At 31.0% G+C, this 14619-nt stretch overlaps 3 protein-coding genes across 5 annotated transcripts in view; 1 reads left to right on the forward strand and 2 right to left on the reverse strand.

Annotated features, from left to right (window-relative positions):
• Window positions 1-7428: 7428 nt before the first annotated feature.
• On the reverse strand, window positions 7429-9434 carry LOC132918497 (uncharacterized). Its single transcript, XM_060979750.1, has 3 exons — window positions 8870-9434; window positions 8503-8752; window positions 7429-8265 (listed from the first exon to the last, which is right to left on the reverse strand). The coding sequence occupies exons 1-3, from the start codon at window positions 9269-9271 to the stop codon at window positions 7853-7855; spliced, it is 1065 nt and encodes a 354-aa protein (XP_060835733.1). The 5' UTR covers window positions 9272-9434; the 3' UTR covers window positions 7429-7852.
• A 195-nt stretch (window positions 9435-9629) lies between these two features.
• On the forward strand, window positions 9630-11495 carry LOC132932047 (uncharacterized). The gene is made up of 3 exons (XM_060998235.1): window positions 9630-10284; window positions 10402-10651; window positions 10889-11495. The coding sequence occupies exons 1-3, from the start codon at window positions 9883-9885 to the stop codon at window positions 11299-11301; spliced, it is 1065 nt and encodes a 354-aa protein (XP_060854218.1). The 5' UTR covers window positions 9630-9882; the 3' UTR covers window positions 11302-11495.
• A 2660-nt stretch (window positions 11496-14155) lies between these two features.
• The window catches only part of LOC132917464 (UDP-N-acetylglucosamine--peptide N-acetylglucosaminyltransferase 110 kDa subunit), a 29097-nt gene continuing 28633 nt past the window's right edge, over window positions 14156-14619 (reverse strand). For all 3 annotated transcript variants that reach the window (XM_060978212.1, XM_060978213.1, XM_060978214.1), the window contains one exon: window positions 14156-14425. The gene's annotated coding sequence lies outside the window, so the exon portion shown is untranslated. The remainder of the gene's footprint in view (window positions 14426-14619) is intronic.

Below are 14619 nucleotides of genomic sequence, written 5' to 3' on the forward strand. Positions count from 1 at the left end.
TTATTGTTTACCATATTTTGTTTATTCGTTCCTGCGTAAAAATATTAATATGTGTAATAAAAAAGTAGTTTATATACATCAAACAAACAAGCGCACTTTTTAATAAACGACAATTTATTCTTTCAATAAAATATAAAGGTTCGTCATATTTGGAGAACGACGACAAATACGGTGTAGGGCAAACCTGATACTTTTCATTCAATATATATATGTATATATATATATAGTTATATCAACATCAATATGACATCCATTGTATTTATATAATATGATATTAAATGTACCTCTATTGACTATTCCTTTATTTGGTAAATTTACTTAAAATTCATAACCATATAGTCAGCGTATTAATATGATGTTCAATATCAATATAATATGATTGAAGATATTAAACTGAAAATGCGTACATATTTTGTTCTCACAACAAAACACCAATCTGCAATGTGAAAAATGAAAAAAAAAAAAAAACTACCAAATTTGAATTAAAATATGAACTTTGAACATATTATGCATGCAAATTATTCATTAACTTTAAGTTATACAATACAAAATATCAGGCCTTTTTCTCTGACAAAAAATGCAATAATAAAATCACAATTTATAATTGTTTACTAGTATACAATTTTTAAGTAACTTTTGACAGATAAATATATTACGTTATTCTTATAGTCTATATTTCATGTGTTGTAAATTTGTAATAATTAATCATATACGTAATGATACATTTTATGTAAACAATAGTATTCTGTACTTTATATAGGCTACGCCCCATTCTATTATACAATAAATAAATTAGCCCATCTTATTGGGAATACATTTGTTATTTTGATTGAAAGGCAATTGTGTTTTAAAATTGTTTCGGGCAAAGAAAAAAAATATAAAACTGTATTTTTATTAATAGCTAGTGAATGATCATGCTGTAGGTATTTTTTAGGTATAAATTAGTAAAAGTCCATGCTTGTGTAACACCTCTTTAAAAATGTTTACTTTTTGAAAAATATTTACCATGAAAAACATTTTTAGCCGGTGGTTACTTAAGTGCTTTTCCTTGATAATTAATGTGGGTAGTTTAAATAAATGCCAACAGGTAATATAATATATAACACTTAGACTATAAGTATGTTTTACTATATTATATAATATAGATAATAAATAGGTACTAAAATTAGTGTTCAATTTTTTTTTTTATTGCCCTTAAACTCTATTGTCGTATTAAATGTAGTCATTGGTATACTATATGTCTATAAATGATTAAAATATTATAAATATTTCCAGTAACATATATAAATATATGCTGCGATAACTATACTGGTAGGTATATGTGGTATCAGTGGTTAGAGGCATAATATACCTAAATGTCAGTACAATATTTATTTTTTAATATATAAGCTTTACATTCATAATTTTAGACGCTAAATATAATATATATGTCGCATCCACTTGATGAAACTGTGCATTTCACGAACAGTTATGCAGTGCATGAAGTGGAAACTATTTTCCACTTGATAAAATATTTGAAAACTGTAGATATATTTTCACGAAATAAACACTAAAATTTGATATCGTGTGATTTTTTTCATACACTTAGTGATATTTAGTCTTTATTATTATAGATTTTATTTTGAAAAATTTAGAATATGTTACTATTTTAATTAAACATTTAAGTATTAAGAATTATTTTTAAACTATACACGGAGGTTAGTTAGGCGCTTAGTATTTTTATTTTTTATTTTTTAATTTAAATATTTATTTTTTCAAATAAGTACTTGAATCATGGCAACGACTATTATATTTAATTTTACTTCTGGACTTGTCTACCCCACTTGTCTATAATACGTTACTTCATTTGTTTTACTTGACAATACTATACAATTTGTGACTAATCGCATTTTACTGAAGTGAAATACACACTAGAATAGATATAGGTAAATTATATCAAAGGTTTAGGTATAGAAATAAAACAAAAAACATTACAACAAATATTAACTATTATATACCTTACCATATACCACTGTCTACTATAATTTTTTTTTTTTTTTTTTAATAAGTAATAATAATAATTAAATGATTGCAATATTAGTATATTCCAAATTTTTCAAAATAATATCTACTATAAAGACCAAATATTTTGTTTCACCTATTGGATGTCAAATGGCCACGATGAGAAAACTGCACGGTATAAAATTTTAGTATCTATTTCATGAAAATATATCTATAATTTTCAAATATTTCGTCAAGTGGAAAATATGGTTTCGGTCTCATAAACTGAGTAACTTAAAACTTTTCGTGAAATACACAATTTCATCAAGTGGATGCGACATATATTTATATTATATTCAACGTCTGAAATACCGGGTGTAAAACTCATAATATTATATATCGTGTTTTAAAGTATATGAAATATGTATATTTTTTCACAGTCATCGATACCTAACACATATACCAGTAGCAATCGCGATGAATAACCCGTTTTAATCTATCACCATCTACAAATCATCGTCATTATTATTATAGTAATATATATAAGTAATAACAACTGACAGTGTTCGAACACTATAATGAGTCAAACATATTAATTTAAAATTTACCACAAAAATCAATGTGCATAATATACTATTTTTTTGAAAAAGGAAAATTAACCACTTGTTCGCGGTATAGAAAATACATACGTAGGTATAATACCGCGACATTATCATTGGGAAACGCTCGGTAAGGCCGATCTATTGTTTAAATCATGCCTGCGTATACATACCGCCTATATCCACCTGGCACCTATTACACCTATTTCGCGGTCGTGGTTAGAACCGTGATTATAATATTATACTGCAACACAATCATATCTCTTTTTTTATCGAAATTCAATAATAATAATAATAATAACGTATAATAACGGCTCTCGTAGTCCCGTTACGATTATATAACATAATAATACAACATTTGATGACCACGATATATAGCTCCGCGGGGATGCGAATAATCACGGTAATTCTGTCCCCGGAGACACGACGCACGGTAAGTACCTATATAATATAATATATATATATATATATACCTAGCTATAATATATGTGAAATAAATATAACGTCTTACGGCTAATAATAAATATTACGAGTTGAGTCGGTTTCTCGCCCCAACTATACGCAGTTCACTCCGAACACACGATTGGTCGTCGGCTCACACACGTGTCCGAGCTAACAACACGCGTTTCGTGTTATTATATTATATAGGACATTAGTATATATGCGCCTAATTGATGTGTCGTCTTCCGGATTGCGCGTACATCGTTATAAAAGCGTCCGAAAACCGTATAATATGCTCTTGTACTGCCGAGTCATATCTTATAACTGGCAAAAGGTTACAACACGCTCATTATAGCGGGTTACCTGTCGTCTAGCCGATTACAATCGCAAAAATTATACCTGTACCGCCGCAGAGACGGATAAATTTATATAATAATAACAATAAAAATACGTCAAAAACCCGCGGTAAATCCGACGAGCGTGTAGCGCACGCGTAAAAACGGAAAATCGTAAACTTCGGAAGGCTATATAATAACGAACGTTAAAACTTATCATTTCAGTGAATTATTTTTTTCGTTTTGCGTTTTGGTATCGTTCACGCGTGGCAAATTAAGTGAATTTGTTCCGTATACGCGTTATTCGATTCCGTGTGGTCACCATACGAATAGACGATAAGTATAAAAGTACCTGTATTGTGCTACAGTAATATAATAATAATATTATATTTTAGATATGTTCGGTACTGTGGGGAAGCGATTATGCCGCGTCGGATGACCGCTCAACGAGAAAGTCATTATATTATATTATTTTATTATTCTATCTTCGCGAGCACCGAAAACTTATAATTGGACTCTCGGCTAATTGGCGGCAGTACGCATTTCTTCCCTCCGACCGCGGGTATCCCATTTAAAATACGTCGACGACGACGATGGGATATTATAAAGGTAAGGAAAGGTATAACGAACTACGGATAACTGCGCAATTCACGCCTCACGGTCAATAATAATAATGACGTGAGCAAAAAAACCACGTAGTCACAAGCGGAAATAAGCTACAAATCCCCACTCCCCCTTCAAATATAGCACTCTCAAATCGTTAGAGTATTTTCATTTTTCTACCTATGTTTATTATTTTTTTTTTTGTATGAAAAAATATCTTACAAATTTATTTTGATGTATCTACCAATTCAAACTACAATTAATAATACAAATAAGTAAAGACAATAAAGTTTTCACGTTATTAGAAAGATAAGAAAAATAATACCTACCTACCATCGATAGATAGACACGAGTAGATAGATTTTTTTAGATTTTGAACCAAAAACGTATTGTGTTATATACAATGATATACGTTTTTTCAATTAGAAAAAATGCATCGTAACTTCGAGAGAGATTTTCCTAAACAAATTTAATCTAAATTATTGCATTTTGAGTGGTCAAATTTCCCAGTACTCTGTAAAGTAATCGGAGAAATCAAATAAATTTAAATTAATTGTTTAATAACCGCGTATTATCCACTTTTTTTGAAATATATAAATTTTCTATCTCCTATAGTCTATGCGGGAGTATAAGTACTAATAAAACACATTGTTAGGCACCTAGACCATGTATGTTATCTATATTATTTTTATCAATTATCATTTAGTATTGGACATTTGCAGTCCATCAACAGTGTTCGGACATCTCACCATGGATACCTACACAAGTCCGTTTGACAACGAACATATCATATTATTCAAATGTCATTACTAATAATGCGTGCGTACATTGCAGCGTGTTGTATAAAAGTGAAAAGTACGGGGTCGCGATGAAGGCGAAGCTTGCAGGCGACGAACTATATTATACGAGTAGTGTACGACGCAAATCCTGCGCACGATTCCCACATAATATAATATCGCGTGCGTATACCAATATTACATAGTATATCCTCGACACTAGTATATATATATATACAATATATATGCATTATAACATGTTATATATATATGAATATATACAACACTATATCGCATGTGTATTATATATATATATATGATGCGTACTGTATATATTACAGGCTGCGTGTAAAACGTAATATTATATATATGTATATATATAGCTACTATGTGTACATATGGTTGTACACACACTCGATGGAGAGCGCGCGGGCGGTTCATGCGCTGTGACCTTCGACGGGCGCTCGTGACAGGATCAATAAACGACGCGCGCGAAGCTGCCGGACTTCCTTGGCGCTCTCCGTATACCCTCGTCACCCGCCGCCCACCAAGTTCGACGACTCTGTACATAAAAATATATGCACAGCTAACTCAGTGTGTGTGTGTGTGTGTGTGTGTGTGTGTGTGTGTATGCGTGTGCGAAAGACAGAGACAAAGACTTTGTCGGATAGACAGAGTGGTAAATGTTATATTAAGCTGACACGGTGTATAATGGGAGACTAAATGAGAAAAGGAAGGGGAGCACAGTACCGCTATTTTTGACCGCGTTTAAAAAGCGTTCTCTCCAATATTTTCTTCAAAAACTTTAAAGTACCACATACCCTAATAGAGCGGTCAAACACCGAATTTGAATCAAAATAATTTCCTCTATTGAATATAATTATTTTTTTTTTCAATATGTATTGCCATTTTAGTTTTATTTTATATTTTCAATTATTAATTATTTAGATTCTGTAATCTGAAGTAGTGGGTGCTAGAAGAATTTGATTGATAAAATTTTTAACGAAAATAAGAATTTCACGTGCGATTTTCTACCGTGGATTGTGATAACGTAAAATAAAGATTTAAATTTTTAAGTAATGATAATATTATCTAAGTATATAAATCACAGTAAATATTACTACCCTAAAATACACCACAATATAAATAGAGTTCTCAATTCGGTATACTAAAGAAACCATGAAAATATGTGCATGCACTTATGCGCACTTGAAATCAAAAATAGCAGTGAATGCGGATTGAAAAGTAGTTTTGAAAGATAGTGAAATGTACTCGCAAAATATTGAAATCAATGAATATATTGATTTAGAACTTACATTTAGAATATGGAAATTAAAAATTCCTAGAACTCTTCAAATAATTGGGAAAAACGGTTTTCAAAAAAATTTTATAAATTGTTTTGTTATCATTATTCGAAGATACTTGACATCTTCAACGAAAAAATGTTTATACTAGCATTTCCTATACTCTGTTCAAGCTAAAAAAACATATTCAGTGGCTGATTAATACGCATGGGCGTGACTTAACTGCATGGTAGACATAAATCCTTGCGTCAGTGGAGAGAATAAAAACAAACGGATGTTGCTTGACCTCAGAGTGAAGAAAACTGGTCGTCGCAAATTGTTACTAAAATTATTGTACTGAATAATATATACTTTGTATGATGTAAGCACATGGAACTCCTAAAAAATTGAATAGTAAATTCCCATAAAAACATTTTGCTACTGTATTACACTTAAGATAATTCCTCTAGAACAATTTCACTATCTTAAAAAAGTTAGAACCATTAATTAGCATTACCCAAATTACACCATTTGGAAGTAGTTCTTGTTACCCTTCAAAAAAGTTTGTGTTTTTAATTGCATTTATATTTATATTTCTTTATTCACATTTATTATTCAAAAAAATTCATAATAAATTACCATAATTATAGTGGAATTAAAATAATATTTATTATTGTAATAATTTGAAAATGTTTTTGTATAACGAAAGTGGTTAGTATTTTTTGTTGTGCGACTATTTGATTATAATTATTTATTGACGTTTAAATAAAAGTGTATGCATTTTATATAATGTGAACTAATGAACATAAATGCAATTTAAATTAGGAATTAACATAAATCTAATACTGATCGAATGGTTTTAGGGGAGGTAGGTATATACATTTTTTGTATGGTTAAACTTTTCTCATGTACCTATTTTGCCTATACAACACCCCGTGCAACTATTTTAGGTATATTATAATTATAATAGTAATAATAACGATCGAAGTATTATTATTTTTGTTTATTGCCACTTATTTGACGACAACAACGATGGGCGAATGTAAGTTCCTACACGAGACCAAGCAGGTAAACAATAAGATTTATATGTTAGTTCCTACACGATAAAATAAGGTACATATGTAAGTTCCTACACAGTAAAAAACAGGTACATGTGTAAGTTCCTACACAGTAAAAAACAGGTTCAAGTGTAAGTTCCTACACGGTAAAAAAAGGTACACGTGTAAGTTTCTACACTAAGTATATTATAAGTTATCAATCTAATATTAGTTATATCATATTATAATACTGTCATTCATTTTAACCCATTATTCTATATAATATATAATTCTTTATAATATTTAATAATTTTAATTATATAATAATAATTCGTCATTTATTGTAAAAAAAAAAGTAATATAAATAATGCATTCTATATAATATTTATTATTACTTATATTTTTTTTTACAATTATTATTATTTTTAAAATTATTAAATTAAATAAGATAAATTATTTTTTAGCTTATAAATTATATATTATATAGAATAAAGAATTAAAACGTATGACAGTATAAAAATATGATATAACTATTATTAGATTGATAACTTATAATATTCCTAGTGTAGGAACTTACACGTGTACTATTTTTACCGTTTAGGAACTTACACTTGTACCTGTTTTTTACTGTGTAGGAACTTACACATGTACCTGTTTTTTACTGTGTAGGAACTTACATATGTACCTTATTTTATCGTGTAGGAACTAACATATGTATCTTGTTTACATGCTAGGTCTCGTGTAGGAACTTACGATTCCCCAAACCAATAGCCACATAATAAAACATAATAGAAGTATTTATCTTCTCAAAAAGTCCGATTCGAAATACTGCGAAGAGCCGTCCTTGTACGTTGGTGCTTTCGCCCGACACGGATCCACCCGACCCACGTTTATGATGAACAAATCCGCGTCGTCTACAAGTTCACGGTCTTCAGACAATTTTTTTCGAGGCTGCTCGTCCCCAGGACGGGTGCCCTTGATCAGGTGGTCGACGAATGTGTTTTCCGGTTCGCTTTTTCTAAACGGACAATTAGCGACTGGACAATTCAGGTCGAACATGCACGGTTTTCTGCGAATAGTTTTTTTTGATCTCGACTGACTCCTACGCAACGGCTTTTTCATTGTCTCCATCTCTTTGTACAAAGCTTTTAGCTTTTCCATCATCGTCAAAATGCAGTTAGCCTGTCTCATTTCTTTGTCCCAATGCAGTTCTACATACGAAAATGTAATATATTATCTATTTAGATACAGTAGTTGATATACAAGGAGGGGACGGTGACAGTGATTTGTCCCCAAGTACAACATTTTACAATATTTCGAGGGTATTACGTCTCAATAACTTGTAGGTAAAAAAAAAATTAATAATAATAACACATCTCATATGATAAAATATTTTGAAAATAAAAGTATTCGTTTTTAACTTATATATAATGATGGGTCATGATTACCTTCCTTAGACTTTGGTCGGTTCTTTCTACAAGAAGCTTTGTGTTTGCATAATTTCTTCGGGGGCAACGGTTTTCTTTCGGGATAATTTACCGTCGACGGTTGCATGGGAACGGCTTTGTACTGATAATTGTTGCTGTCCGGAGCACGACTGAATTGAGTCACCACTAAATCCCCTTGCGAACTCAACCGGACGAAGAATTCTATGGTGCCCACAGGATTCGGACGACCCTTTTCGTACAACGGCAAGACCTGGTCGCACAAGGCACAACACACCACGGTTTTCATTTATGTACAATAATAACACAAGTATAAAAACATGTATAATAGGATCATTTCACTAGTTTTTTAAAATGTATTTTTTGTTACCCGTTTCAGTTTCCGTGACCTGTCAACCTGATTGGGGTTCAGTATAACATCAGTGAACGTCCGGTCAAACTCGAGATGCGTCTGTGCGACGTATCGCATTTGTTGTTCGCCGTCTACACGCCTATTCACGCTGATTTTCGCGCAAAAGTCACGGGCCGCCCGGCGAAGATCCGCGTTGTTGATCGGGAACAAGCATGACTTGCCGTTGGTCATCAATATCTCGCCACCGCCAACGTTACCATCAGCGCAAAAGCCACCCTCGCATACCACCAATTCAACCAGCCCTGGGAACCGGAAACACACGCACACCGGACACGTATTGTACATCTGGATTTGGTCCGTCAACGTCACGCGGTACACGATCAGCTCCAACATAAATATACTATTTCCGGTATCCGGCATGTTGTGATCGTTATGTAATGAAATTTGGTTGAGTTCTGCGGTCTCAATTCGCGTTACTAAATTTTGTTGAAATAAAATTTTTCAATTAACTATAAATTGTGTTTGTTTCAATAATCAAGATTTACGTCTTGGCAACCCACTCACTGTTTTACTCGTTGTTGACTTGACGACCTAAAATAAAGACTACACGGAGTCAAATTATTATTATATGCATTATTCTACATGATTATTTTAAACAATTATTTTTATTTATATTAACAAAAAATTATTTTAATAATAACAAATAGTCTGGTATTTTTAATAGTTGGCATGAATGGGTATTGGAAATTCCCTATAGGTTATTTAATATTATTTAGTTTATGTTATTTTAGTTAATAAGTTTAAAACAAAAATAACAAAATATAGTGCAATATTTTGACTCCGTGTAGTCTTTATTTTAGGTCGTCAAGTCAACAACGAGTAAAACAGTGAGTGGGTTGCCAAGACGTAAATCTTGATTATTGAAACAAACACAATTTATAGTTAATTGAAAAATTTTATTTCAACAAAATTTAGTAACGCGAATTGAGACCGCAGAACTCAACCAAATTTCATTACATAACGATCACAACATGCCGGATACCGGAAATAGTATATTTATGTTGGAGCTGATCGTGTACCGCGTGACGTTGACGGACCAAATCCAGATGTACAATACGTGTCCGGTGTGCGTGTGTTTCCGGTTCCCAGGGCTGGTTGAATTGGTGGTATGCGAGGGTGGCTTTTGCGCTGATGGTAACGTTGGCGGTGGCGAGATATTGATGACCAACGGCAAGTCATGCTTGTTCCCGATCAACAACGCGGATCTTCGCCGGGCGGCCCGTGACTTTTGCGCGAAAATCAGCGTGAATAGGCGTGTAGACGGCGAACAACAAATGCGATACGTCGCACAGACGCATCTCGAGTTTGACCGGACGTTCACTGATGTTATACTGAACCCCAATCAGGTTGACAGGTCACGGAAACTGAAACGGGTAACAAAAAATACATTTTAAAAAACTAGTGAAATGATCCTATTATACATGTTTTTATACTTGTGTTATTATTGTACATAAATGAAAACCGTGGTGTGTTGTGCCTTGTGCGACCAGGTCTTGCCGTTGTACGAAAAGGGTCGTCCGAATCCTGTGGGCACCATAGAATTCTTCGTCCGGTTGAGTTCGCAAGGGGATTTAGTGGTGACTCAATTCAGTCGTGCTCCGGACAGCAACAATTATCAGTACAAAGCCGTTCCCATGCAACCGTCGACGGTAAATTATCCCGAAAGAAAACCGTTGCCCCCGAAGAAATTATGCAAACACAAAGCTTCTTGTAGAAAGAACCGACCAAAGTCTAAGGAAGGTAATCATGACCCATCATTATATATAAGTTAAAAACGAATACTTTTATTTTCAAAATATTTTATCATATGAGATGTGTTATTATTATTAATTTTTTTTTTACCTACAAGTTATTGAGACGTAATACCCTCGAAATATTGTAAAATGTTGTACTTGGGGACAAATCACTGTCACCGTCCCCTCCTTGTATATCAACTACTGTATCTAAATAGATAATATATTACATTTTCGTATGTAGAACTGCATTGGGACAAAGAAATGAGACAGGCTAACTGCATTTTGACGATGATGGAAAAGCTAAAAGCTTTGTACAAAGAGATGGAGACAATGAAAAAGCCGTTGCGTAGGAGTCAGTCGAGATCAAAAAAAACTATTCGCAGAAAACCGTGCATGTTCGACCTGAATTGTCCAGTCGCTAATTGTCCGTTTAGAAAAAGCGAACCGGAAAACACATTCGTCGACCACCTGATCAAGGGCACCCGTCCTGGGGACGAGCAGCCTCGAAAAAAATTGTCTGAAGACCGTGAACTTGTAGACGACGCGGATTTGTTCATCATAAACGTGGGTCGGGTGGATCCGTGTCGGGCGAAAGCACCAACGTACAAGGACGGCTCTTCGCAGTATTTCGAATCGGACTTTTTGAGAAGATAAATACTTCTATTATGTTTTATTATGTGGCTATTGGTTTGGGGAATCGTAAGTTCCTACACGAGACCTAGCATGTAAACAAGATACATATGTTAGTTCCTACACGATAAAATAAGGTACATATGTAAGTTCCTACACAGTAAAAAACAGGTACATGTGTAAGTTCCTACACAGTAAAAAACAGGTACAAGTGTAAGTTCCTAAACGGTAAAAATAGTACACGTGTAAGTTCCTACACTAGGAATATTATAAGTTATCAATCTAATAATAGTTATATCATATTTTTATACTGTCATACGTTTTAATTCTTTATTCTATATAATATATAATTTATAAGCTAAAAAATAATTTATCTTATTTAATTTAATAATTTCAAAAATAATAATAATTGTAAAAAAAAATATAAGTAATAATAAATATTATATAGAATGCATTATTTATATTACTTTTTTTTTTACAATAAATGACGAATTATTATTATATAATTAAAATTATTAAATATTATAAAGAATTATATATTATATAGAATAATGGGTTAAAATGAATGACAGTATTATAATATGATATAACTAATATTAGATTGATAACTTATAATATACTTAGTGTAGAAACTTACACGTGTACCTTTTTTTACCGTGTAGGAACTTACACTTGAACCTGTTTTTTACTGTGTAGGAACTTACACATGTACCTGTTTTTTACTGTGTAGGAACTTACATATGTACCTTATTTTATCGTGTAGGAACTAACATATAAATCTTATTGTTTACCTGCTTGGTCTCGTGTAGGAACTTACATTCGCCCATCGTTGTTGTCGTCAAATAAGTGGCAATAAACAAAAATAATAATACTTCGATCGTTATTATTACTATTATAATTATAATATACCTAAAATAGTTGCACGGGGTGTTGTATAGGCAAAATAGGTACATGAGAAAAGTTTAACCATACAAAAAATGTATATACCTACCTCCCCTAAAACCATTCGATCAGTATTAGATTTATGTTAATTCCTAATTTAAATTGCATTTATGTTCATTAGTTCACATTATATAAAATGTATACACTTTTATTTAAACGTCAATAAATAATTATAATCAAATAGTCGCACAACAAAAAATACTAACCACTTTCGTTATACAAAAACATTTTCAAATTATTACAATAATAAATATTATTTTAATTCCACTAGAATTATGGTAATTTATTATGAATTTTTTTGAATAATAAATGTGAATAAAGAAATATAAATATAAATGCAATTAAAATATACCGAATATGATTTTTTAGCTTGAACAGAGTATAGAAAATGGTAGTACAAACATTTTTTCGTTGAATATGTCAAGTATTTTCGGATAATGATAACAAAACAATTTATAAAAAATTATTTGAAAACCGTTTTTCCCAATTATTTGAAGAGTACTAGGAATTTTTAATTTCCATATTCTAAATGTAATTTCTAAATCAATATATTCATTGATTTCAATATTTTGCGAGTACATTTCACTATCTTTCAAAACTGCTTTTCAAGCGTTCGTCTGCTGAACGAAAATTTGCTATGATCAACATAAGTAAGACAGATAATAAGAGACAACACATGCGGGTAGAACGTCCCTCTTATTGGTTTGAAATTCAAATTTGTACTAAATTTACATAATTTTAAACATGGAATACAATTTTTAAGTATGTTATGATTCAAAAGTATTATTTTTGTGGATCAAAGCGTTTATTATCATGTTTTATGACTATACACAAATTACATTTTCACAACGTTTAGGTTAATATTAAGCTTTAAGCTAACACCTACAATTATACACCACGGACGTATTCACACCATTCTACGATAAGACAATATTAACTCATACTTTTGAAACAATAGACAATTATATAAACAATATAAACGTCTATAATAGTTAAATATGTATAATCTAATAATATGGCAATGTTTCGATAAAAATCAAATCAACCTACCATAACACTAAAAGTAAAATAAATTATTAATAACAATGTAAACATAATTATAGGTAATATAAAATATCTAGGCTGACAGACCGTCTCCATTCTAAACAGTTTTTGTACACAATGATGTATAAATGAATTATAATTAACACACCCATTACAGTGACCTACTGACCACTATATATACCAACTACTCTACACTTATTGTATGGCAGAGCAACATCCACTTGTCCACCTCTTATTGACATTTTTAAAATTATTATTTCATGTGAGTTTATAACCAAAATAATATATTTATGACATATGTACTTGATACTATTATATTATGGTCATGCCGTTGAGACATTTCCTGTGATTGATACGTGATGCTACACAGTGATTGTGTATAAGCATTATTCAAACACAGGTATAGTTACACATAGATGAATTTATATTTTATAACGTTTCCATAAGACATTGTTACACAATTCACTCATTCACGCGCTATACGAATACCGTATTGTATTATCCTACATAATAATATAATATGTAAATATTGGTTGCACTTTTTAGATCTGTTGGGTATACATAATGGTCTACATGTGTCCTTTTGATAAAACAAAAAAAAAATAGTTGAATTTTAATTTTTATGTGTGTTAATCACTTTATTTTAACACAAACGAGGTAAACTCCACATGATTTTATGGAAATTCAACACTGTATCAAGTATTTTTACTATTTAGTTTAATAATATGGATATCAATGATCATTATAGTAATATTATACAAACTTACAATTACAATTAAACATCGCTATGTAAGAGTCATTATTATGATTATGAATAATATAATATTATACACATACATAATATATTATAGTGTATACCGCTTGGCTAAAAACAAATATGACAAAAAAACAATTCAGGATCAGGATTAATTTTATATTCGTTAAAACACAACTTAAGTACTACTATATACACGGACAAAAAAAAAAAGAATACAAAAAAAGAAAAACATTTCGATTTTTCTTCAATTTTTATACATACGCAGATTGTATATAAATGATTAAGAAAACTACAACTTTTAAAAGTTGAAAGAGATTAATATAATATTTATGATCTATGGAACAAAAATCTTCTAATGGGGGTTGATATTTCGAGCATTTTTAATGAAATTTTACATATTCCTTTCTGAAACAAAAATAGTATAGTTTTTATTAATTTCATAGTAGTTATAATATGAGTTATATCACAATGAATGGTTAGCATTATAAAACATTATAGTTGTTTAATTTATACACAAAAATAATTTCATATTTAATTTATTTAAATTATCATTCATCCAACTGATTGTATTTTTTATTGAAAATAAATTATTATCTACA

This window comes from Rhopalosiphum padi, chromosome 1 (genome assembly GCF_020882245.1).
Source record: "Rhopalosiphum padi isolate XX-2018 chromosome 1, ASM2088224v1, whole genome shotgun sequence".
In the NCBI taxonomy this organism is placed as follows: Eukaryota; Metazoa; Arthropoda; class Insecta; order Hemiptera; family Aphididae; genus Rhopalosiphum; species Rhopalosiphum padi.

Excerpts from the sequence above, each read along its gene's own strand:
- LOC132918497 (XM_060979750.1), bottom strand. The coding sequence starts at position 9,271 with ATGCCGGATACCGGAAATAGTATATTTATGTTGGAGCTGATCGTGTAC. Across the intron at positions 8,753-8,869 it reads GGTCACGGAAACTGAAACGG|GTCTTGCCGTTGTACGAAAA; the intron begins GTAACAAAAAAT and ends TTGTGCGACCAG. Across the intron at positions 8,266-8,502 it reads CCGACCAAAGTCTAAGGAAG|AACTGCATTGGGACAAAGAA; the intron begins GTAATCATGACC and ends TTTCGTATGTAG.
- LOC132932047 (XM_060998235.1), top strand. The coding sequence starts at position 9,883 with ATGCCGGATACCGGAAATAGTATATTTATGTTGGAGCTGATCGTGTAC. Across the intron at positions 10,285-10,401 it reads GGTCACGGAAACTGAAACGG|GTCTTGCCGTTGTACGAAAA; the intron begins GTAACAAAAAAT and ends TTGTGCGACCAG. Across the intron at positions 10,652-10,888 it reads CCGACCAAAGTCTAAGGAAG|AACTGCATTGGGACAAAGAA; the intron begins GTAATCATGACC and ends TTTCGTATGTAG.